At 38.6% G+C, this 22972-nt stretch overlaps 3 protein-coding genes and 1 long non-coding RNA gene across 11 annotated transcripts; 2 read left to right on the top strand and 2 right to left on the bottom strand.

Annotated features, from left to right (window-relative positions):
- The first annotated feature begins 1715 nt into the window (after positions 1–1715).
- LOC111270420 (uncharacterized) lies at positions 1716–6948 on the top strand. Of its 4 annotated transcripts, none has more exons than XM_022850638.2 (4): positions 1716–2543; positions 4431–4588; positions 5033–5152; positions 6380–6948. In XM_022850638.2, the coding sequence occupies exons 2-4, from the start codon at positions 4499–4501 to the stop codon at positions 6698–6700; spliced, it is 531 nt and encodes a 176-aa protein (XP_022706373.1). In that variant the 5' UTR covers positions 1716–2543; positions 4431–4498; the 3' UTR covers positions 6701–6948. The 4 variants fall into 4 exon arrangements, with proteins under 4 accessions (XP_022706373.1, XP_022706372.1, XP_022706374.1 ...); XM_022850637.2 differs by having other exon boundaries at positions 4384–4588; XM_022850639.2 differs by lacking the exon at positions 1716–2543 and adding an exon at positions 2598–2698.
- A 201-nt stretch (positions 6949–7149) lies between these two features.
- On the bottom strand, positions 7150–17393 carry LOC111270419 (uncharacterized). 3 transcript variants are annotated; one of them, XR_002686294.2, is made up of 3 exons: positions 17079–17393; positions 8664–8895; positions 7150–7895 (listed from the first exon to the last, which is right to left on the bottom strand). It is a non-coding gene; the product is annotated as an uncharacterized LOC111270419 (long non-coding RNA). The 3 variants fall into 3 exon arrangements; XR_002686295.2 differs by having other exon boundaries at positions 8664–8891; XR_002686293.2 differs by having other exon boundaries at positions 8664–8878.
- A 49-nt stretch (positions 17394–17442) lies between these two features.
- Phf5a (PHD finger protein 5a) lies at positions 17443–19420 on the top strand. The gene is made up of 3 exons (XM_022850635.2): positions 17443–17601; positions 18186–18303; positions 18844–19420. The coding sequence occupies exons 1-3, from the start codon at positions 17550–17552 to the stop codon at positions 19004–19006; spliced, it is 333 nt and encodes a 110-aa protein (XP_022706370.1). The 5' UTR covers positions 17443–17549; the 3' UTR covers positions 19007–19420.
- LOC111270415 (winged helix repair factor 1) lies at positions 19069–22736 on the bottom strand. Of its 3 annotated transcripts, none has more exons than XM_022850633.2 (5): positions 22631–22736; positions 21888–22161; positions 21515–21698; positions 20980–21201; positions 19069–20154 (listed from the first exon to the last, which is right to left on the bottom strand). In XM_022850633.2, exons 2-5 carry the CDS (start codon positions 22152–22154, stop codon positions 20030–20032), a joined length of 798 nt encoding a protein of 265 aa, XP_022706368.1. In that variant the 5' UTR covers positions 22155–22161; positions 22631–22736; the 3' UTR covers positions 19069–20029. The 3 variants fall into 3 exon arrangements, 2 of the variants coding, with proteins under 2 accessions (XP_022706368.1, XP_086828607.1); XR_015314945.1 differs by having other exon boundaries at positions 20060–20154; positions 20723–21201; positions 22631–22733; XM_086972481.1 differs by having other exon boundaries at positions 20060–21201; positions 22631–22733.
- Between the last annotated feature and the right edge of the window lie 236 nt (positions 22737–22972).

The raw sequence follows: 22972 nt of genomic DNA, 5'->3' as shown, positions 1-22972 counted from the left end.
TGGTTGTATCTTTGATTTGCGAATGCGTCTATTTCGAAGTTTGGAAACCGCTATACGTGTCATCATCGGGCCCACATGCCAATTTCTAAATAGAGTTAAATTACTTCTCCCTATTTGGAGAATACACAATCACGGGCAGGCAATATGAAGTACAGTACAAATGATTTCCTTAATGCGAAAGCTAAATTTAGCTTGATACAGTTAGGGTGGTCGTCGTTGTACAAACAAAACAGTAGGGGAAAAAGTGATTCTGTTTAGGATAGGCAATTAATACCGTATTCGAGCTAATTGCGGAGCTAATTTGCGACATTCCGTGAGCCCGACTGGGCTATGCGAAGTCGTTCCGGATCATCAGTTGAAGATCTCCACTGGTGACAGCTCATCTGTTTATATCGTCTAGACAGCGTAAATCTGGCTTGATACGATAGGCTCTGTTGCGCGTCACAGGCCGAAACACATTCCGCAGTGCGTTCGTATCATTTCCATGGCGACTACATTCGGTCAATGGTAAAAGCGGCCGCATTTTGCCAGTTTGATAAAAGCAGCATTTTAGACAATGGCGTATATCGTCCACGGTCAAATAGATAGCGTATAGGGCAGCTGACGACCAATAGACAAACATGGATGAACGCGAATCTAGCACAGAGTGTGTAGAGCTTACCTTAGTGCCATGATTTTTCGCAGCTCCATGAAATGTGCAGTATAAATACATCTGTGAGAAAAATGTTCCTATTTACTAATGAACTAAAAACACATATTGCCCGGTTCAGAAGACCTGAGCTTTAATGCGTACATATGGGTCAGTGCATTGAAAACGACTATTCGACCTTTTTCGGCCTAGATGATTCATCAATTTAAGCGTGTTTTTGAAATCAGTGTACAGGTAGCAAAATCTTCCTAACTTCCTAAATCCGATTGTGGCCAGCGCCGAAAAGCTCTTAAACTAGCACTGAAGTATGGTAGTCGGTTCTGGACGCGCGAGCACTACTAGCCAAAAAATACCGTAAAACAATAAAGCAAGCTCAACTCGCGCGATAACATCGTTGCCCACTACTCAGGGAAATCAAATTCGCGTAGCTAGAAATGATTTTTGAGCGTGGCTTACAACCCACATAATTGAACGTTCATCATTGAGCTAAAGTAAAGCGTCAAAATTTTATGGCCTTTGTACACCGAATTTAAGCGTACGAATTTGAAAAACCTCTAAGGTGGTACAAGATCTTAAATTGCTCTGCCTGTTCTATCACGTACCTCTTTCAAATACAATTTTCTTTTAGTTTACTTTAGGAAATTGAGTGTAAGCGAGAGCGCTTTATTTTATGAAGCAGATTTCCTATAGAATTACCAAACCTGGTAGCGAAATCTCAGATCAACAGTTATCATAAACGATACTAGTAAATAGCTATGGCCCAATATGCCGTGTCGATTGTGTGACGTTTCTTATGTATTGCAGTTAAGGGCCACTGTCTCTTGCTTTGTGCGCTTATCGTAGGAAGCTTGTGTTTGCCAACATATTAGTCGCGTTGGCTTTCCAAAAACCATACATGAAATCAGTATGATTCAACGCCGACGGCATCAGGCGTAAGTCATTGATTTCACGTGCACATCTTATGATCAATACTTCTTCGCTGACGTGCCCTCCTTTTTGTGCGTTTGCCCCCCACCCCCCCCCCTGGCTTTCGAAGCTGACTGAGTCAGCATGCCTTAAGCTAATATACAATGCACTTAAACGGATTTCATATTTCTGTTTTAAATCTATGGAAATGTCGATGTGTTTGTGAAAGTCCAATGAATAATTGTAGTGTTTTTATTGGTCATACCTTATTCGCTGTAAGGATGCTAATTGGCAGCAGACTGGATAGTGACCGTTGTTCTATTTGATGACCAGCTGATTTAATCTTAGTTTCTTTTGTTACGAAATGGGGATATTGTCCCGTTGGCAACTGCCAGGACTAATGAGTGCTAACCCGTATAGCGTTCGGTACTAGAGCTTCTTGTGGTTGTCAAGCGCGTTTCTAGACAACAAAGCAATAATGAATTCGGCTGGCTGGGCTTTTACCTGGGTTTCTACTCCTCTCGTGGCCGAAGAAACGGACCAGAGTTTCGAATCGCTATAATTTCGATCTGCCTCAAAGCTACACTGCCGACAACAGAATGAATAAATCATAAACCCGTATTTATCATTTTCATCAAATGAGAAAAAGAAAAGTTCGCGGCCTTTCGGCTGAATGTTTATAATAGTACAAAACAGAATTGCACCAAGCTATCAAAGGTGTTTTAAATAGCACTTCATCTTAGCTCGTGCTGTTTTAGAGGCGTCGGTGGGTTGAACGCCGTGCAGTTTGCCAGTCTGGGAGCTGTGTCGTGCAAAAAGACGGACAAGATTCGTCGGCCATTTTTGCGGACATCAGTGCAGCCGAAGAACTAAATGCTGATCAAGCAACTAATGACACAGAAAGCTTCAACGATACAGGCCGCAGAGGCCGTCGAGGGTAATGAGGCGGCCTAACTCGTTACGTACGTTTCGACGTTGTCTCAGTAAGGTAGAGATTCTGCGTTGACATATTTCTCTGCAGTTCAGTTTTTCATTTTAAATCAGAGTATATTGAAATTTCTTGATAACCAGTCGAGTTGCAGCGTAGGCCGAATAGTCATAAAGTGAGGGCCGGCGCAGTGGGTAGCTTCAGATTATTGATTGGTAAGTTAAGTGGTAGGGGGCGAAGCCTATGGAGTCAAAAATATGTCGGCAAGTGTATGAAGTCAACGCTAGGGGGAAACAGAGGAAGCACGGGGCTTTCGGGGGTAGCGTGTAGGGCATCATTTTGTAAAGCATTGTTGATTTGCGGTTTTGTTTCGCAGTCACTACTACTTCCTCACACAACTACACAAAAAGTCAAGCTAATATCAGTATTTTCGAAGGTGTCTCCAGTGACCCTTGTGTGCGAAATGATGGAGATGTTACATGAATCCGCTTGAGAAGAAAGCGACTAATAGTCATGTTATAGCAGCTGAGCGATGTCATTAAGTGTACGTGGAGGACTGCTAATAGTAGGGGTGGCAGAGGCAGAAATATAAACACTGCTACTTGTGTCTACTGTAGGTGTTTCTTTGTATTTCTATGATATGGTTAGCTTCCTAAGTCCATATGAGTACGACTATGTTCACTAAGCCGATAGCAAATGATGAGCCACCCCATAGAAGTCCGAGACGGTTAGTTACCATAGCATCGTTCATAAGAAAAGGTGCTAGCATCAATACTTGATCTGTAATCGATGTTAACTATTTTACTCCGAATATGAACGAGACTAACACGTTCATATAAACACAACTGTTTTACACAGATACTCTCCAATGGGCAAATCCTTCCTTTAGCTTAGCCATATTTCACAGATGGGAGTTTTCAACTTACGCGTCGACTACTTAATCGGAGAAATTGAGCTGGAAAGGTTGCAGAATACTGATAATCTGGTTAGCAACTTTGAAATTGCACGTGTCCTTTACATTGAATGCAGTTCGATAAGAATCAACTCCTTCACAAAAGCTGCGCCCAGTGTAAACGTTACAGATGATCAATGGTTATAACGATCGGCCACTCCTAGAAGAAAGAAGAACATGCCCAAACGACAACCTAAAATAAAACCTAATTTTATAAGATCTACTTTAGATCTATAGAAGGAACCAGAAGTTGGTTGAACGGATTGGATCACTGAACCTTCAAAAACGTCGCTTTTAGCATACATCATAACAAGGCTAATTGAAGCTTGATTTAACGTTCTGTGACATAGACAAACTTCGACCCATTTAGGCAAACTTATTATTACATTGCTCATGTTTTACTTGGACCTTGACATAAAAAATATAATCTTACAGCACTCCGATCTCCTCTAGTTTCCGCTCGACTGTATGAGATGTGAAGGCTCGTTACTGAGCACAAACCGCGCTTACTTTCCTACCGGCAGCTTTTCCTGTTTTACATAATTGTGCCGTTAAGGGCAGCGCGGCTCTTAGATATTTCAGAGAGGGTGTTTCGTAAATCCTAATTCATAACAATTTGTACCTTCAGTCGTCCGTACGTCGTTTCACCCGACGATTTTGAGGGCATTTTAACATACGCAATAAATACAATTTTAGTGTTTACGTAAATGAATATGCTTGTTGAACAAAACTGTGTTTTTCTTGGGCGGCAAAAGTAGCGTTAGATCAGCGTACTGCTTGTTCAGTATTCTTTGAATTGTAATTCATCTTTTTATGCGTTCGGTTAACCCTCTATGGATCATTTGACTTTTCTCATCAGTTATAAATGTTTCTAAGTTGGCAAATTTGCTAACAAAGGAAATTGTGCCTGAATTTACTACATAAGTCGTATTGGGACTTGTGCGACAGTAATTTAAATCGCTTGCTGCCTGTCACCATGTTCTACGTGATATTAGTTGCGGTGCTTCTGTGGAGGCCAATTTTGGGAGCCCATATCTCGCCTGACGATGAAACCTACAATTCAATGAATCTAGTGTACACAAAGCCCACTGGGCATCGACGCGTGAAAAGACAGCTAGGTGAAGTGGCGCTACAGCTCAGCCACTTCCTTGAGGTTTGTATTCTATATAGCTTTATGTACAGCTGTCTATGTCTTCTGACATTCGAAGCAGTCTAGAAAGCAAGGCCGAAATGTGCTATTGCTATCTGTGTATGGCGTTATGTATGATTGCAACGTCTCTTCAAATTTCTCTGTTGACCTTTAAGTGGGTATGTTATATACTGCCCTACGTACAGCGACTCAAAGCCCAATGGGAATACAATAAATCTGAAAACAGTCAAGCATCTAATCTAACAGGCCGACCGTAAGAGAAGTTTATAAAAGGAGAGTGCATTAAATCAAGGAAACTATATGCGTACTTACACTAAATATCATATTGATATTTAGATGGCTTGAGCTCTTTCAGCTTGCAACCCTAATAATACCCGAATATTTATATGACCTGTCGAGCGAACATATAATCTGGTACATGATATTTCCTACCATATTTTCTTACAGTTCCTGATCACGGCGGCAGTAGGAGCCGCGCAGCAAACGGGACGCTTAGGCCAGGACCTTGTTGGTCGAAATGATGGAGGTATCTTAGCTCTGTTGGATGCTCTTTTCGTTGGACTCGAGGTGAGAAGAATTCGAGACTGGGCATATATATTTTACGATTGTTGTACAGTTCCATTAAACAAATTCCGATTGATGCCCTTTACACAATATTATATGTACAATGTTTTTTATTAAATCATAGATAAACTGGTACAAATGTTGGCAAGCTATATGTCGGAGCGGTCATGCTTTCAGCGATTGTTCTATGCACTGAACAAAATATAGCTAGTCCCTTGATGAAGCGCCCGACAAAGATATACGTTTTTCTTATTTCCCAAATCAAAAATTTATTTCGTTGCGAACGAACACGAAACTGCTGTTAAGAGAGTAGGCAGCATCAGAACGAAAAGAAACTTGACAGAAGGCCCGAACTTCACGAGCTAAAAATCTTTTCAAGAAGCCCGGCATTTCGATGCGCACGTTGATCTAGTTTTATGTTTACGCATGCAGTCACTCGAATTGCTTATGAAATCTCAAACACAATGTTTACAGTGTCCAGGCCAACCGAAACCTCTTTAAGGTCAATATGCCTACAAAACCTTGTCAGTGTCCTTTGCTTGTAGGTCCGCTCAAACTCGGAGGCGAAAGTTCTGTTCGATTTTTCAGCGACGGGATATATTTACGGTGAACGAAAGAGGAACTCATGGGAACGATTACTAAAACATTTCGTCTAGTGAAGAAAACATCATGTTGCAGCACTTCTTTTAGAAATGCATATTTTCATTTACGAAAATTCAATTGCATACCCTGGAAATGGCAGGGACTGCTATCTCAAATGATAGATTATACGTTTTTCAGCAGGACAACATAGCCCTCACGCCAGCATACAAATAATACAAGCTTGACTGAAAATATCTTCTAGAACAAGGACTCATAGTTTCCTTGCAGCCGAGATGTGAATCGTGTGTATTACTACTGCTCCGGATTCTGCTGAAATCTCTACATGGCACCGTCATGGTTCTACTAATGAATAAGCTTCTTTTGTCTTACATTGAACAGACATATCCATGTTCTCACACGCAAAAATGTTGTCCAAACGTGTATATATAGCTTTTGACTAGCGATATCAATTCTGTCCTAATTTATCTCAGGCTCCTTCTAAAGTTCACATCAGAAATCTCTACACTCGGGGACAAAAGACCGTAACGTCCCATCCTTATAAAATTTCATGTCAGCTCCACGTACGAGAGCCTCTCTAACATCAGATGAATAGCTTTACTTCTCACATAATATTTTCAATTGTTTTAGGTCAGCGGCGATTTCATCCGGAATTTGTTGAATGCCTTGTTGGGCACCGTGAACACGGTAATCGGAACGCCGTCCGATGAAGATGCACTAATTAAAGGCCGCTCGACTAGCGGCAATGGCAGGGGATCCCGGCGCGCAACGAATCGTAAAGATCAGAGACGACAAAAACAATCATTGGAAGCTTCACAAAACTCGCCTCTTTGGGGAAAGACAATTCAGGCACAACTAAAGGTGGCTCAGCGATTATTATATGCCGCCACTGGTCGACATAGACTAATCTCAGCCAACAACGAACACATCAAGAATCGCCCAGAAAAGTAAACGGCTCAGTCTTCATGAGAAAAAGACTATTAATAGTATTGGCAAGTTATTATAACGATCAACGTCTAATTTTTTGGCTTGAATTGACTGAATTAGCTTGAAATTTAGCAGACGACGTTTTGGGGTACATACATTTCTGACTGGGAACCCTTTCATTACTATTGTTCGTTCATTGCACACACTCAACCTTGATTTCAACTGGCGTAATACACAGATTGTTAATAAATGTTTGCTAAATCTGGACAGGTTCTTCGAAGTTGTTCTTAAACCTAGTTTTTCAAATATTTAAGATAAATGTTTTGCATACGATAGAACTGTTGTTTCTTTCAGTTTGTCTCAGAGAAATCTTTCTCGCATGGAAGACCATCGATTTCAGGCAAAAAAAGACAGCTCGTCCAGCATAGGAATATCAGATCATAGCTAATTCTCGCTTAAAAAAAACGCACTGATTTTATGATCGTTATAAGTATTTTATTTTGTTTGGAAAAAAAAACTGGCTTCGTTCGGGTACTAAGAAGAGCGGATGAATGCGACGAACTATCAGTCAAATTTTGTCTAGGATTATATGCTCTGCCCCGTATGTCTTATACAGAGATTAGTGAACGGGATGCACGAGTGTGCGAGTGAGATCGGCGCTTTTATAGAACATCGATAAAATAGGTTTAAACACTTTCACGGGGTACTCTGTTCAGGATAGTTTGTTGCTACACATATTGAATACGATCTCACAAGAATTACCCTCTTTTGTGTCGAATAGCAGGTATTGGCTCAAGCACGACAAAAATTGGACTCAGAGACCTATCGACTGAGAAAAACTTTTCGTAGTTCTTTACGCGGCAAATAGCGTTGTACTTAAAACTGGTCAACTCTTGAAGTCGTCGCTGAAGATCCTGCAGAATCCTTTCAGCTAGCTGGTACTCGAACCCTTTGATCATCTTTTTCTCAACCACTCCATTATAGCACAACAACAAATCGCCGGTTTTAACACAGCGGGCAACTTCTGATCAAGAAGTCATGCTGATTACAAGTGCAAATGATCGCAGGATGGCTTGGGAATCGTGACCATTTATTGATTGCGTTTTTTTAGAACTGCTGAGCATGCGCTTGTTGTAGAGTCCGACCGAGTTTTTGTTGTTATGTTGTTTGTTTGCACCGAATTTTGTAACATACGGATTGCTTCATACGCCATTTACACCTTAAAATTTTGTTTAAAGATCACAAAACTTTATTATCGTTTGTCCACTTTAACTTACTTTGTATAGAGCTGTATGATTATGGGTTTTTCCGTACCTGTCGTATAGTAGAATTCGAACTAGTTGTCCAGAATATCAAAATAAGTCGTTATCCTGCCAATTACGGGATAATTTCACGTTTTAGAAGATAGACATAAACCTGGATGGTACTGTTTTTAGGGTCAACATTTTCAGGGTTCAATTCTTTTTCCTGCAATTTGCTTTTTTGCGTCTGTTTGACTTATTCTATAATAATATTATTCAATCAAATTACTTTCGAAGTATTTTTTTTATGTTATGCCTACTGACCAATGGAAATGGAAAGGATCCGTAATAGCAGGGTTGCATCAGAGAGAAGGTCGTTATCGTTCAGAAAAGTTGTCAAGTTGAAGTAACACATGTAAGATGCTACATGGTATATTTTAAAAGTACATGAATAAATAGTGTAGGATGTTGGCTTCGTTGTATAGAGCTATTTCACTGTGTAGACGATTTTTTCCCATTCGGTTGTTGTCGTCTTTTCGACACGAAACGGAATTGTTTCCAAGATGCATGACTCATAGAAGTATAGAGATGAAGTACTTGAAGTATTCTTGACTAAAGACTTGTCCGTTCTTTTTGATAACTAACAAAACTTTGCCCATATGTCGTCACCTTGACCGATGCTGTTTTCATGACACATTATAATTAAATTTCTTTGAAGCTAATGAAGTGTACACTGAGATACTTACCATTCACCTAATATTTAACTGGGAAACGCGATTTAGAGAAAACGCAGAGCAGATAGAAGTGGTATTTTCCCTCTTAAATTTCACTTTCTTCCGACCCAAATCTTCGATTGACAGTGCTACGGGCCGATGGCAGGCGTAATTGATGCTTGCCAGATCAAATGGCCGAAGTTACCTTCCGGGTTTCCCACCTCGCCAAACGTGCTATATTCCAACACCTGTAAAGCCAGTCTAACTGTAGCATCGTCTGTTTGTAGCAATTAGGTCCTTCTTAATCGACTTTGCTATTTTGTTTCTGTAAGGAGATCAAGGTTCTAATAATACATTTGTTTATTTTCTCACATAAAAATTCGACAAATTCATTCAGACTTTCACCCGGCATGTTGGGAAGTCATGGCTTTGGGGTCGCCCCCTCGCGGCCACTTGTGAAATTACTCAATGGTGGAAAGGAAACACGTACGGCCGGTGTGAATAGAATCACAGTTAGTCTTTTCAGGAAGATGTTGTCTAGGGAAAAGGCCTTCATTGATTAAGCGTAGCATAAAAATAACAAAAATAATCATGTCCCAACAAGGGTTAAAGTCACTGAATGTAATATCCTAAAAGAAGACAAAGGAAGGGCAGAGGAAAGAAGATCGAACCAACAAACTGCATTTAGCTTTTCCTATTATTGAATTATCTTATAGCCATTTATCTGAACCTTTTACAGCTGGCAGAATACTTCTTTAAAAATACCTAAACATCTTGAGTGATCAGGGCTCCAAACTCGTGTGTGTCCGCCCGCCAATATTATTTCTATACGGTCCGAATAAATTCTTGAAAGAGTCTTCGTTAAAGCTATAACCATAGGATGGACCCTTAGCAACGGATCTCCAAATTTAACAGTCCATTTGAGCGCTTTTTCATATAATGGGCTTGGTTATCGAAGTTCTATTAATTTAACACAATGTTATATTTGCGAACTCATTAGTAACCACTCTTAGGCGCGTGATCGCTTCCTTGATAAAAAAAATACTTGATACAGATTAAACTGCTTAGAAATAGAGAGAAAACGCGCGTCATATAATCCATTTTAGACTTATTTAAATACTTACGGATGTATAGTATTATGTACAAACACTACCCATTGATCGGTTGCTGAAGATTTAAGTACCCCTATGGCGCCAAAAATTCCAAGGACAGACGTATATTCTTTTGTTAAGCTGCAGTAAGCTCTAGAAAGTGGGATACAAAATATATAGTGTTTGCAGACGATCTGAAGCTAAACGGGGCAAATGAAAGCCAGCTCATATCGGTACTTTTTACAGAAAAGGATAGTATTAGGTAGTTTTAATTGAGATACAGCCCAAATTCTGTATCTCACTCTCACCGTCTTATATTTCCGCAAGTCATCCGCGATGAAATGACGAAGATTCATTGGGCAGGCTACCCCGTATACGATTTTAAAGATATAAACTTTTGCTTTAATTGTATAGTGAACTCATATAACAAAACCCAATAATTAAAGCAGTCGACGTAGAGCCAAAAGCTGACAACCGGGCGGCACATATATAGACTGACTACATCTACAAGAGTTGGCAATAACAGATTTTTTTTTCGAGATTTAATTTTTTTTAGTAAATGTGTCTGCCCGTGTTGTTTTCCAGGGTAGGTTTTGTTAGTAGATGAACAGCGATGCATTAATGGGGCAGTTTGGTCTAAATGGATAATGCGCATCTTTTTGAGTGCGTTGCCATAAAAAACATTAATTATCAAGCACGCAGGCACGCTCGTGCAAATCTCAGCCTTGGCTAGAAATAGTCACCAGAAACTAATCATTAGGAGAAGAGTCAACAAGGAAGAAAGCAGAAATTCTGATTAACACTAATGTGTGCTTACACGGTTGGCATACCGTTTTATATGTCTGTTAGAGAAACCCCAGACCAGTCCAACAAGATCTATCTCGGTTAGCCTCCTAATAAGGCCAGATCTTTGATGCTAGCCTAAACAAAGAGCTGATTTCAATGGCTTGTCAAAATACCTCATTGAACTTCACATACACGAAAACAACGTGCACAAAATAAGCAGTTGTTGAAGCCACGACTGAATGTCTGAGCTATTTTTTGATTCTTTTGAACAAAACTCTTTAGGCTTCGATATATAATAGTATAATTCTACGATCTTTAGTTGTAGTATGTAAATGACCTTTGTTCGATAATTGCAGAAAAAGTGACCAAGGTATGTGCTCAGAGTACTAATGAGTAGCGGAATAAAATCAGCAAAATGTCGAAGACGTCTAGCTACAACTTTCAAGAGCTTTGCAAAAATAAAAGTAAGCTTTCATAAAGCGAAATATTATAAAACCCTTATATATGTTTTTGAATTATTCTTTCAGTTATATAATACAACCATATTTATTTAATTGAAACCGGCAACGTCCTCAGACTACGGATCGGTCTTTTTGTTGCAACTTTGATAAAAAATCACTTAAAAAAATATACAAGAAAAGGCTAGTGTATTCATCTGATGTGCTGGTTATAAATTCTAAGAAACCACTATAATTTATCGTTGGTGAAAATTGTGTATTAATATGTTTTGTCCTACTTTGTCCAAAATGCCCCACTTGTTGTATCAGGTGCAGCAGCTGAATGATTGTCGAAATGACCAATTGGCCTTACACAAATAAATCTGCTCCCTCGCATGCGCAACAGTGGATTGTTACTCGTATCCGCACCGTGGAAAAACGCCAACGAATCTGCGCTTGTAGACTGCTATACAAATATTATATTTTACTACTGTGGCTTACTTACTATCTTGTGCAATTATAGAATCTAGGGAGACCGTCAGAATGTTTCGAATGAAAGGGAGAGGTAAAGGGCCTGATGGAAATGTCTGAGTTTTTCACACGAAATTCATGACGATTAGCAAGAACATTATCCACTTAGGCTGTGAAGGACTGCCTGAAATGAAAGTGAAACTAACGTTTGATGTTTTTTCCATGCGAAACTAGCAAATACTCGTGGGACACTTTTTCAACAAGTGACAAATTAAGCCTAGTTGTTCCTCGGCTGACCGATAATTTACGTTGAGAGAAAAGGCATTGTTATATGGATGCAGTTGGGCACTATGCCTGAATTAAATCACCGATTCATATCTGGTTAGTCGTTGATAACACCTTGGTTTTACTGAACTAAAAAAGATTATTATTTTCCTTCTGTCATGAATTGCTAGCCCAAGAAAGAATGACAATCTTAAGCGCTTCCGCTCATTATGAGCTATGAAAACATCGTTGTTAGCGACGCCATTTAACGGACATATGGCTAGATCATGATCGATAATACAAGCATGAATGCCCAATTCAAGTGGATGATGTAACGGACAGAGTAAGAACCGAAAGAAAGAAGTGGTGGAATATCGTATAGGTTTTATAAATATGATTAAAAAAAAAACTGGACGAACTAAGAAGAAATAGGTTAAATGACTATTGGTAAAAATGGAAATGCTTTTCCCAACTTTATCAATATTATTCAATAAAAAATTGCTACACAGTTGAGAAAATGCGTATCGCCGTAGTAAACGTTCTACATACAGTAAAATATATTTGGACTTGATAGTACAATTATTGTTAAGACTGTGACCTTCGTGAAAAGGGAAGTAACAACAAAAGTGAAAATCAAGCTTTAGTTTTGAGGGTTCCATACGGTAGTCCCAATTAGTGGGTCAATGAAGAAGGCTGTGAAGATCCAATAGCATTACTGAGCTGTGCCTGTAACTCCTCGAGCGACGACACTTTAATTCTTTCTGTGTGTCTCATTTGCGTTTCGAGTCTCACGTAATGGCGCAGCACGACAACCCGACCGCTCTCGAAGATCTGACCCGACAAAAACCCAGACGACCCCATGTGCATGTATTAGTTAACGCTGTGCGTAATTCAATAGACAATTGAATCAACTATAACTGATAGTACATTTACTTGGTTTAATAATTATGGTATTGCCTGGCCCCTATATATGGACATGCAATTTCACCAGTCTGTTTATTGCTGTGCTAAGGCTTAATTCTAGGACACTGCAATCCACCACATAGCACGCAGCATCTGTTTAACGTTCTAGTTAGTCTTGAACTGGCATGAATATTCAAATTGAACCATTGAATATTCAAATACTCAACCAAAGATGGCCACGGTCCGAGTTCGCAATCATCCGTTCTAACACAAAACCAGTTGAAAAGGATCGCTTTCCGCTGCTGTATATATTGAGTATAACCCCACAACAATCAAACCAAAAATTTATCTTGATCTCTATTGCGTACGCTACTAGTAGATTAAACGTATCTGGAAATAGTCTCATAAACTTATTGATTGAGAAAAGCTCCTCGTAACCCATTACGTGGAAAATAACGTTGTACTTAAAATTGGTCAACTCTCGAAGCCGCCGCTGAAGATCCTGCAGAGTACTTGCAGCTAGCTGGTACTCGAACCCTTTGATCATATCCTTAACCACTCCATTATAACATAACAACAAATCGCCGATTTTAATCTACCGAAGCAGATGCGATGTATCTAGTAATTTCTAACCCAGAAATAATTAAATACGTCGCACATTGTATAGGATAAGTCATGCTTATTACAAATGTGAAGGGTCAAGGGATTACTATGAGAAACGTGGGCATATATCTGCCGCAGTTTTTTAAACTGCCAAGCATCGCATGCTGTGGAGACTGATATAGTTTTTATTTTTATAATTTGGTGGTTTTACCGACCTTGGTAACGTACAGGGCGCTCAAACCCCGCAGGTAAAACAACACTGTCGACTTACTTTTGAGAGTATCATAGACTTGCCTTATTTTTTGTCTATATTGATTTATTTCATATAGAGCTGTGTGATTATAGAAGTATTTTTTAACAAAGCTCATGCCACTTGTCCCAAATGTAACAGACATCACTTTGATATTTAGGCCATGAGGCCAATCTAACCTTTCGCAGATGAGCAAACCTTTCTTCCAAATTTTTTGCTTTTTCGAAATGATACTGCTCCCGAAGCACGGGACAAATTTTTGTATTAGTTGTAAAAAAAATTGTGAAGAGTGATCTGAATTAGGCGTAATTATATTTCTCATTGGACATCTTTCCTTAGAATTTTTTTGGAAGTTTTCCAAGAATCGGGTATTGTATGACCTTCGCTAGAAATTACTTTTTTTCAACCTTATGAAGCTCGTTTATTATATATTTTAATTGTATTATCACTAGTACTTAAAACTACATGGTCACATGCTAGAATTGTAAATTATAATAGCAAAATATCTTTTACAGTCTATAAAAAGATCTTTATTAGATTAGGTTAAACCTGCTACTAGGAGCATAAAGTTAAACAATGATCACGTAAAAAGAAATTGATACCGATGAAGACAACGCAAACAGCTCGGCTGGCCCAAAGCACAGCCGTGACAACAGATTCTGAGGTTACATTTCTAGATGCCAAGAAAACAATTTTATATGCGATAAACCCAATAAGATTTCGTTCTTCCAAAAACTGACAGCTTTCAACACACGAACGCCTTTATTTAATGTAGCGTGTGATTGACGATTATTGCTAGTTCACATTTGTCTGTAGGAAATCATAGCATTATAATATGCAGCTGTATAATAAATAATCGTTTTCTAGGTTATTCGACTTGGAATAACGATTTGAAAGTAACTTAGCCAAGAAGCTCCAGGGGCAATATTTGGCTCGATAAAGTCTCGCTTCTCTCTCTCTCACGTTTCTGATGCTTCATTCAGATAACACTTTTCACTGGACTCCTACTCTAGTTCACACTGACACGGGAAACCCAATAGTCCTCCTCCCCTGAATAAAGAAAACATCCCAAATAATATGTTGATCGCAACCCGGTGCATTGCGATCCCGCATACCTTCTGGATTTTTTGGATACCGTTTTATCGTCCGATAAACCGACAGGTAAATTTCGTTAAAGGTGTACACCTCTCAGATGAATCGGGGCAGAATCATCACACCATCGTCAGTATGGCTGATTTGTCAATCAGTCATTCATTCGACGCATGAAGAGCGTTGTGGCTCCTATGGAAAGTGAGTATAGAGCACGTAGGCCGGTCGGCATACTACTGAATACGGCGGCCAAACGATGACATTTATACATCGAAACAAGGAGGCAAAACACCTAAAAACAACCATGCCGGTTTCCTCCTACTATAGAGGAAAAGTACGGTATCATTCGGGTATCGTCTCTCGAATCCGGGCGCCCGTTGATTATTTGGAGAAGGTAAGAACGATGGCCAACGTCTTATGTCAAGTCGATCATCCCCAGCCAACACACACACAACGACTGTGCTGTAACGGACGTCAATGTTGAGGCCAGATGGAGGCTCATAACATAATATAGCGGCGCTCCGCGTGACTCAACGAGCAGTGATGGTGACAGGCACGGATTAGTATTGACACAGTCATTTCGATGCTTTATTAAAACTGACGGAAAGAATTCCAGCTAATTTTAGATATTGATTTACTGAGGGATCGGCCTTCTTTGATATTTGATAAAATGAGTAAAGTGTGCATGAAGAGGATCCTTAAAGGCAATCTTGGTTTAAAAATTAAGTTACAGAAACAAGGACGCGCTGCCTGTTAGTAAACGAATCCAGCTCATAGATGGAGTAACATGTTTTTTTCTCTAGTTGAGATCATTCCTGCGAATGAATTGTAGGTTTATTGTTTAGAGTAATAAAGCTTCAGATTTGGCATCTTTTTATTAAGAGCTATCTCCTTTTTTCCATAGAGGATTACAGACAATCCTTCCCTGTTTTATTTAGTTGTTAAATGAAACGACATTATATTTTTCATGATTTACTAATATTGACCTCTAACCTGCGGCGTCCATTATACGCTACGCTGCCGCCGCAGCACCCACTGATGCTTTGTCGGACTAAACTTCTAATTTGTATCACTCCATCAATAGGATCGTTATCTGTCGCGAAATGGAGACCAGTTAGGGTATATAATTATTAATAGGCGCTGTAATAATGATATTCTTGTTAATCAATTGCATTACGGCACGGTAGACTACGATTTTGTAGACCTCGTTTGATTCTAAAGAATCTATGAGTAAAAAACAGCAGAATAAATTATTTTGTTGAACGTTTTAAGTCTAAAAAAATGTTATCTTTTCTGTAAATGCTCGACTGATGTGCTAATAAACTCTTGACGTACAATTTCTTCAATGGGCGCTACAGATTGAGTTTGCATAATTTTATTAAGAAATTTAAGTTAATTTACGTATGATTTATTAATTTAAAATTCTATAGGCTAAAAACAATCTAAGATGGTCAGAAAATCGTTTTTTTTTAATTTTTTGCCTGAGACAGCAATCTATTTTTTTGGAATAGATACATGGCGGACTGATATTTGGAAAATCGTATATCGCAGTTTCATAATTTTCGTAACTGGCCTGATGCGCAGTTGTCAAAAGTTTCTGTTGAATCACAATGAATAAGGATGGGCGGTCTAAAAACCACTTCTCAAGAGTTATTTCTCAGACTGTAGTTGGACGGGAGCAGATGATCCAATGAACTTTTTTCACGCGTTAGACTCGCGATCCTCATTATGAATTAGGAATGAATTAGGATAATTGCCATCCACCGCAATTACAACTTCCATTTAATACTTAAACCATTCTTAAAATATATGATTACTGTTAGAAAGTTATATATTAAACTTCTTAACAGTAATCATATGCAAAGCAAGATTGGCAGCTATAAACTAAAAGTATGGCGCAGATGTGCTTTATACAAAAAAATCTAGCAGAACTAAATATCGATCTGATAGCAAGTGAAAGCCTTAAAGATAGAGAAGTTCAAAACAGCCAAAATGCTGAAAAGATATAGGAGTGAAAGAAGAAGAAGTCAAAGTTTAACCGTTGAGCCCATTCAAACGACCCAATTAATGATATTATACTCTCCCCTCAAAAATGGCTGCCAGTTTCTCTACGACCCAGAAATAGCTTTTCATGGAGCCAAATTTCGAACCTCTTAAATTTTCCTTTATGGAGGATTTTCTAGTATGCATCGGAAGCTTAAAACGGGTAATAATGCAGACTGTGCGTTTTGGTCAAAAGATTGCATCGTAACTGACCTTTAATTAATTATCATGACAAGTTTGTATGGCACTGAGAACAGCAAACAAGCGAATAGATGGTGACTTAGTTTGTCCAAACTTAAACGAATCATTAAACGAGTAAGCGTATCGATATGTTTATTTCATTACGGTATTCTACATGGATTTTTAAAATGTATATTTTTATTATTATAGCACGACGTAACGGTAATACGTATATTAGTGACGGCTTTTCATTTTAGTAACCTGTCTTTGGGGGGGGGGGGGGTAAACATCACTCATCCTTTTTACAATAACGTCTATATCAGTTACTCACAGGTACTTAATGCCCTCAGTCGTGAACCAATTCGATCAGCTTCGAACCCCTCAACAGCGCAATCGTTTGTTTAGCCAACCGTCAAGTTACCGTCGATGCATAGGGGTAATATTTACGGATGTAGGGCAGTACAATAAAATAAAACACTGTATGCACTGTTCTACAGTATTATTACTCCAGGTAGTTCAAATTGATTTATTTCAACACGTACTAAGAATCAATACATTACAGACTGACTAAAAGCGAGGCTTTAATACAATAGTGAACGTCAAAGCTCACAACATTTTTTAGATCAAACTGGGGTAAATTGTGTTTCAGCCGCTTAACTGCCCGCCAAAACAGAGTTTTCAAAAACGTAAACAAACTTCCGCAAATTCGGCTGTTTTATTGATCGGATGTTCTACTGCGTTCGGCAGCGTTGAATGAAATCGTATTTTTCTTCGGCGCCAGGTCGCGCTTGCAGCATACAAAATGGCAAAACATCATCCCGATTTGATTTTCTGCAGGAAACAGGCTGGAGTCGGTAAGTGGGGAGGGGTATTCCTATTCTAAACAGACTTCCGCGCCAAATTACAAATTTCTCAAACTCATGGGCACCCGGTTCTATAAAAGTTTTTGAACTCAACAATTCTTAGACTCTATATTTAGGCATTTTCATGATTTCATGTTGTACATCTAAAACTGAAGAAAACAGGAATTGTTTGATAATTATATTCTACTGTTGTTACCGTACGGCATGGATCCGATGGTGTATTATTTGCGAACCTGAGGTAGGCTACACTTAGATAAACTTGTCCCTTTACGGATGCTACTGTAAACCTAATATTAATAATTTGCATCTTGTTCGAGCACTTCGAAACCGGGAACATTAGTGGAGTCAAGAGAAATTATATATACGTATATCGCTGCGAGACAAAAAGGAATCGGCCTAGGCTTACTTACTGTACCCAGGCTTTCATAATGGGTTTTTCAATTTCTATTTAATTCAGTACGACTTTTCTGCAATAATATAATTATAAAAAATTTTAGCCGACTTCTCAAGTGGTTAATGCCATTGCGTTAACATCCAATGCTATTTGAGTAATCAGTGTTGTTTTGATCTTTTAGCCATAGGTCGTCTTTGTGAAAAATGCGACGGAAAGTGTGTAATCTGCGACTCATACGTTCGTCCATGCACACTTGTGCGTATCTGCGATGAGTGCAACTATGGATCATATCAGGGCAGGTGAATTCAATTGACCGCGTTTATTCTGCCTGGCATTTCCAATGGATAACTTGAATTTTATTTAGAAATATGTTAGGACATGGAGCATGGCTGATTCGAGATTTTCAGAGTACACATATGTGCAACACGCTTGTTTACAAAACTATATTTTATTCGATCTGATGGAAGCATTAGCCTGCTAAATACTCGAATCCAGTTTCCAGTATTATTTTTCGCTTTTGGTACTGAACAGCACATATCCAAAAGAATATATTATGAAGGACACAGCATCCGTTAACGGTTCATAGAGCATTATGATTACGCTGACAATTTTATATAGAATTTTAAGTTAGTAGTATTTTCAAATCAATTGATTGGGGACTGCATAACCTGCTGGCGACTATACTTGTCGTTTATTATTAATATTACTATGACTATCTATTTTTACACTCGGACGGCCTTCTGTCGTTAAGCTATCGCCTAAGTTTTATATTAAATTGTATTCTATGTCAAAATTAGAGTGGAACCACACTGATCGCTTATGAGAGCTTGGGTTTTCAGGTGCGTGATCTGCGGCGGCCCTGGCGTATCTGACGCATACTACTGTAAGGAGTGTACGATTCAAGAGAAGGACAGAGATGGCTGTCCGAAAATTGTCAACCTCGGAAGTTCTAAAACGGATCTATTTTACGAACGAAAAAAATACGGATTCAAGAAACGATAGACAGCGCCCAGGAGCGGTTAGGGAATGCGGACAACGATAAACATTCAATATATGTCGACTGCTTCTCTGTATCTTGGAAATGAGAATAATTGCGTTCACCGCTTAATTTGAGTATCCCTCAATTTAATAAAGCATAAAGTAGGTTACGCTGAATATAGTAATTGGCTGGTCGACAGGTTAGGAATTTGAGTGATTTAGCGTTCACCCGAGATTTCATGACGTTGAGTGAAATAGAGTGTTATGCATAAAAGACTGGCTAAACGAAAAACTCCTGGTCATCGCAGCTATCGTTTTCCGCTCCTGGGCCAATATGTTTATTGCACTATTTTTATACTGAAAGAAATCTGTCAACAGAAGAACAGCTGTCCATTACCTGGCCATTAAATGAGCCACAAGTGGGCATGTATTAATCCATTTTTCTTGTGTCGTCATTTTGCATCAAGTAAATGTTAAACATTCAAAAATTGAAGTGTTAAAATAATAGCCATTAGTCTATTAAGTGTGTGTTGCTTTTCCTTTTTATACAAAAGTTCCGTTTTATTTAAACTAAAGTTAGACAGTGATTTGGCGATATCCTAACAATATCAGTAAAGGGAATATTTTATGTCTAAGCAATATGTTATGGCGTCTTGTTAAAGCATAGTTTAGAGATTGATGGATTTTTGTTCTGTAGAAATGCATTTTTCCTTTCGTCATAACAGAGCCTTTCACACTATATTGCTATTAGTATTCGTTTTTGTATGTAGGTCAATTCTGGCACATGATGCCCATATCTGGGTCATTGGACGTTGGCACTCAATATAAGAGAATAGCCTTTGCTACTAATAGTGAAATTAGAAAAAATCCTTGGTAAAATGTTTGCCTAATATGATCACTAGCGAGGGCCTTATGACGAATGGAATTTTATATGAACTATTGGAATCTTACATGTCTATTTCTCGAGAAAGGCCATGAGCGTAGTAAGCCTTGGGATGATAAGAACATTTTAATAGGCACTTCAGTAAAAGCTGATTCCTCTTATGCTTACCTAAAGAAGAATGAAAAGTCAAGTACGAAATTTAAACCATCGAGCTTTACTTTTATAATTTTTGTGTATAAAACGGGAATCTTGCTTATGAGCATTGGCATAAAACGGTGGTTCAATGTATCTGTAAAATCAAATAACCTTTTATTATCTATTCGTCACTTTATCGAACACAGCTATTTCTATATGTAGTTTTATAAAACAGTTTGTTTACATAGGAACCATAGAGGTAGCGTTGAGAGCTGCCGCCATTCCTTTTTCATATGTTTGTGGCGTTAAAGAGCCTCGGTAAGTTTTATTCTATTTTTAGATCTCTAATGGCAAAGGAGGAGACATCGCGGTAATGAAATAGCAATTTGCTAATACAAACTCTCCGATGTTTTCGAAAATCTCAGTAAACGGGATTCTAATGATGAGTGAATTGTAAGAAAATTTTATTCCGACTCCGTTCCCATCGAAAAAAAAAGTATAACGATAAGCAATACGATGTTGTCATCAACGTACGACTTTCTTTTATACATTTCCAAACATTGTATTAAATAAGAAATATTCTAATTCCCTATTTGTAGGCATTCGTTTCAGGGGGCACATCTTCTCAGATGTCGATAGAACTTTCATTCTCGTTGTCATATTTCTGTAAAGCCGAAAGTACTTTATGTCCACAAAAAGGTAGCTGCTAGTAAAGCACTTACTTTTTTGCTCGTATGTTTCCTTTATCTCTCAGGTGTATTTAGTTTTTTTAATTCGAAATTATTCACCACTTTATTTTATGGGCAGTAAAGAAGTGAGAACAAGTGCAGGCACAGCATGCATTTGAGGTTGTCTTTGACCAGTCGTCGGTCGGCATAGCATTTCTATAAATAAAATTGGCATCTAGTTGTGAGATATACAGTTCCGTGAACATCAAAAAACATCGGCAAGATAGTTCAATCTGATAGAGTGAGCATACATCCTAAGGTCGTTTCACTGGGTTCTAGAAGATCCTTGCCAAGTGCATCATCGATGAGATAGGACATGCTGAAACGAGAACGGGCTATCTTTTTTTGCTCAAGGTCACTTCGCAGAATCTGCTTGAATTTAGTCCTTTTAAGAATCTGTATGAGAGCCTTACGACCCGTTTCAAGATGCCGCACGTAGTCACCAACACCCGGAATACTTAGCCAATACGAGCCTAAGATGTAGATACATAATAGTATTGAAAAGCCCTTAGAATTAAGTTATATAACTATCATAGAATCCAAGTCGCATAAATTTTATATTCTCATATATATTCATGTGTACCAACTGTAAGCGAGAGCGGCGTTCCGTGACGGTCTAAAATAATTAGGATGGATGGAAATTTCAAGTATGAACATGCAGTATAAAAATCATGCGTTAGCTACCTGGATAAAAGAAAAGGCATCTGAACGCGTTGTCCAGTTAATGTATTGACAGGAAAAAGTAATCTGAAAAACTTGTGCTACTTTTGTTATACCATTACTCACCTACAATCGTCCTCAATGACAGAACTCCCATGCGGATAAGATCCGACACCTGTCTTTCTGAGAAGTCATGCTTTTCCAGCTGTTCCCGAGTGAACACTATATAAAAATGAGTTTTCAAGCAGTTTAAAAATCTCTTCATGAGTGACTGATCCTTGGCTGATGATAAACAATGTTCTTGGTATTCCTGTGAAGCAATACGGTTAAACAGAACGTCGTTACGGGTTTTGATTGTTTTTCTGTAAGTAAAGGTAACAAGCTTTTGATGTAAATTTTCAATACATATATATATATATATATATGCTGCCCGATAATTTGAGTATAATGCAAAACCTTTACTGAAGATAATAAAAAACAGTGTCTTTTCATTTATTACCTCGAAATCGACGAGTGCAGTTTCATCTTCCGCGTCACCCATTTGAACTGCTCGGAGACGTCCACTCTCTATAAGCTGTTCTACGCGACGGTCCACTAATGTTCTGTTAGTGAAGTGTGCGTATAATTGATGCTGGAGGACAACGGCTAAAGGGAAGTCCTGTTTGCAAATACAGCGGTTTATGTATTCATCTCGAAGTCGAAGTAGGACAATATCCACGTCGAAGCGGGCTCTCTTTGCCCCTGTTCTCCCCCATATGGAGGACATTGTAAAACTTTTAAATAAACAGTCATATAGTTATTTGGTTATCTCAATGTAAGCATTAATGCGTATACGTTCTTAAAAAAAAAAAGGAAAATTTTGAGAGAAATCAGGAAGGACTACGCTATTTTAGAAACCTAAAGAGAAGTTAGATGCATAGCGCTCTCAGATAAGCTGCCTTTTTTGTTTGTATTGACTAATCCAGCAGAATATACTTAATTTCTACACAAAAATCACAAGAGAGATGCCTATTAGAAAACTACCAACTACAGAGTCTTTTTTTGGAAAATATTTATAAGCCTATGGAGATACTAAGTACGTAGATCTACTTAACAACTTTCACACGTCAGCGAATTATTGCATTCGAAATTCTAGACTTCTACAGGATCTAAATTGAAGACACCCATTGTTAAAATTCGCTTGGCTATTAATCACTGTTTTTTGTCTAATCAGGCACCCATTTTCGTCAATCAAATAAACACCATTTGTTTCAATCCACCCGGCGATCCTCCACTACCACTGGCGAAACGAACGTCTCCGTCATTTCGAACATCAGCTGATAGGGTTATGATTTACACTGGCGTTGGCGATGGCTGATATTTACCGAGCGTGGAAAAACTGCCCCCAACGACCCGTTCGACGCAAATTTCGGATGTATCTGCAATTTAGTTGACAACTTAGTATTTTGAAAGCAGATATCTGCACTAGCAAGTCCAATATCTCCCGGTAGATTCGTTGCCTCTATTGATGTCAAAGTGTGGCAAACAATTTAAAAAGTAGCCTGTTATTAGCCTGTGTAGATCTATGGCGTGGCTAGCTAATCA

This window comes from Varroa jacobsoni, unplaced genomic scaffold, assembly GCF_002532875.2.
Source record: "Varroa jacobsoni isolate VJ856 unplaced genomic scaffold, vjacob_1.0 scaffold_1472, whole genome shotgun sequence".
NCBI classification, from domain to species: Eukaryota; Metazoa; Arthropoda; class Arachnida; order Mesostigmata; family Varroidae; genus Varroa; species Varroa jacobsoni.
This window is presented reverse-complemented; position numbering and strand designations above follow the sequence as displayed.

Bases quoted from the DNA above. Each gene is read 5' to 3' on its own strand.
- LOC111270420 (XM_022850637.2), top strand. From the start codon at position 4,412: ATGTTCTACGTGATATTAGTTGCGGTGCTTCTGTGGAGGCCAATTTTG. The intron at 4,589-5,032 runs GTTTGTATTCTA...ATTTTCTTACAG, and splicing joins AGCTCAGCCACTTCCTTGAG to TTCCTGATCACGGCGGCAGT. The intron at 5,153-6,379 runs GTGAGAAGAATT...CAATTGTTTTAG, and splicing joins CTCTTTTCGTTGGACTCGAG to GTCAGCGGCGATTTCATCCG.
- Phf5a (XM_022850635.2), top strand. From the start codon at position 17,550: ATGGCAAAACATCATCCCGATTTGATTTTCTGCAGGAAACAGGCTGGA. The intron at 17,602-18,185 runs GTAAGTGGGGAG...TTGATCTTTTAG, and splicing joins CAGGAAACAGGCTGGAGTCG to CCATAGGTCGTCTTTGTGAA. The intron at 18,304-18,843 runs GTGAATTCAATT...TTGGGTTTTCAG, and splicing joins TATGGATCATATCAGGGCAG to GTGCGTGATCTGCGGCGGCC.
- LOC111270415 (XM_022850633.2), bottom strand. From the start codon at position 22,154: ATGTCCTCCATATGGGGGAGAACAGGGGCAAAGAGAGCCCGCTTCGAC. The intron at 21,699-21,887 runs GTAATAAATGAA...ATTGCTTCACAG, and splicing joins CTGCACTCGTCGATTTCGAG to GAATACCAAGAACATTGTTT. The intron at 21,202-21,514 runs GTGAGTAATGGT...TCTACATCTTAG, and splicing joins GTCATTGAGGACGATTGTAG to GCTCGTATTGGCTAAGTATT.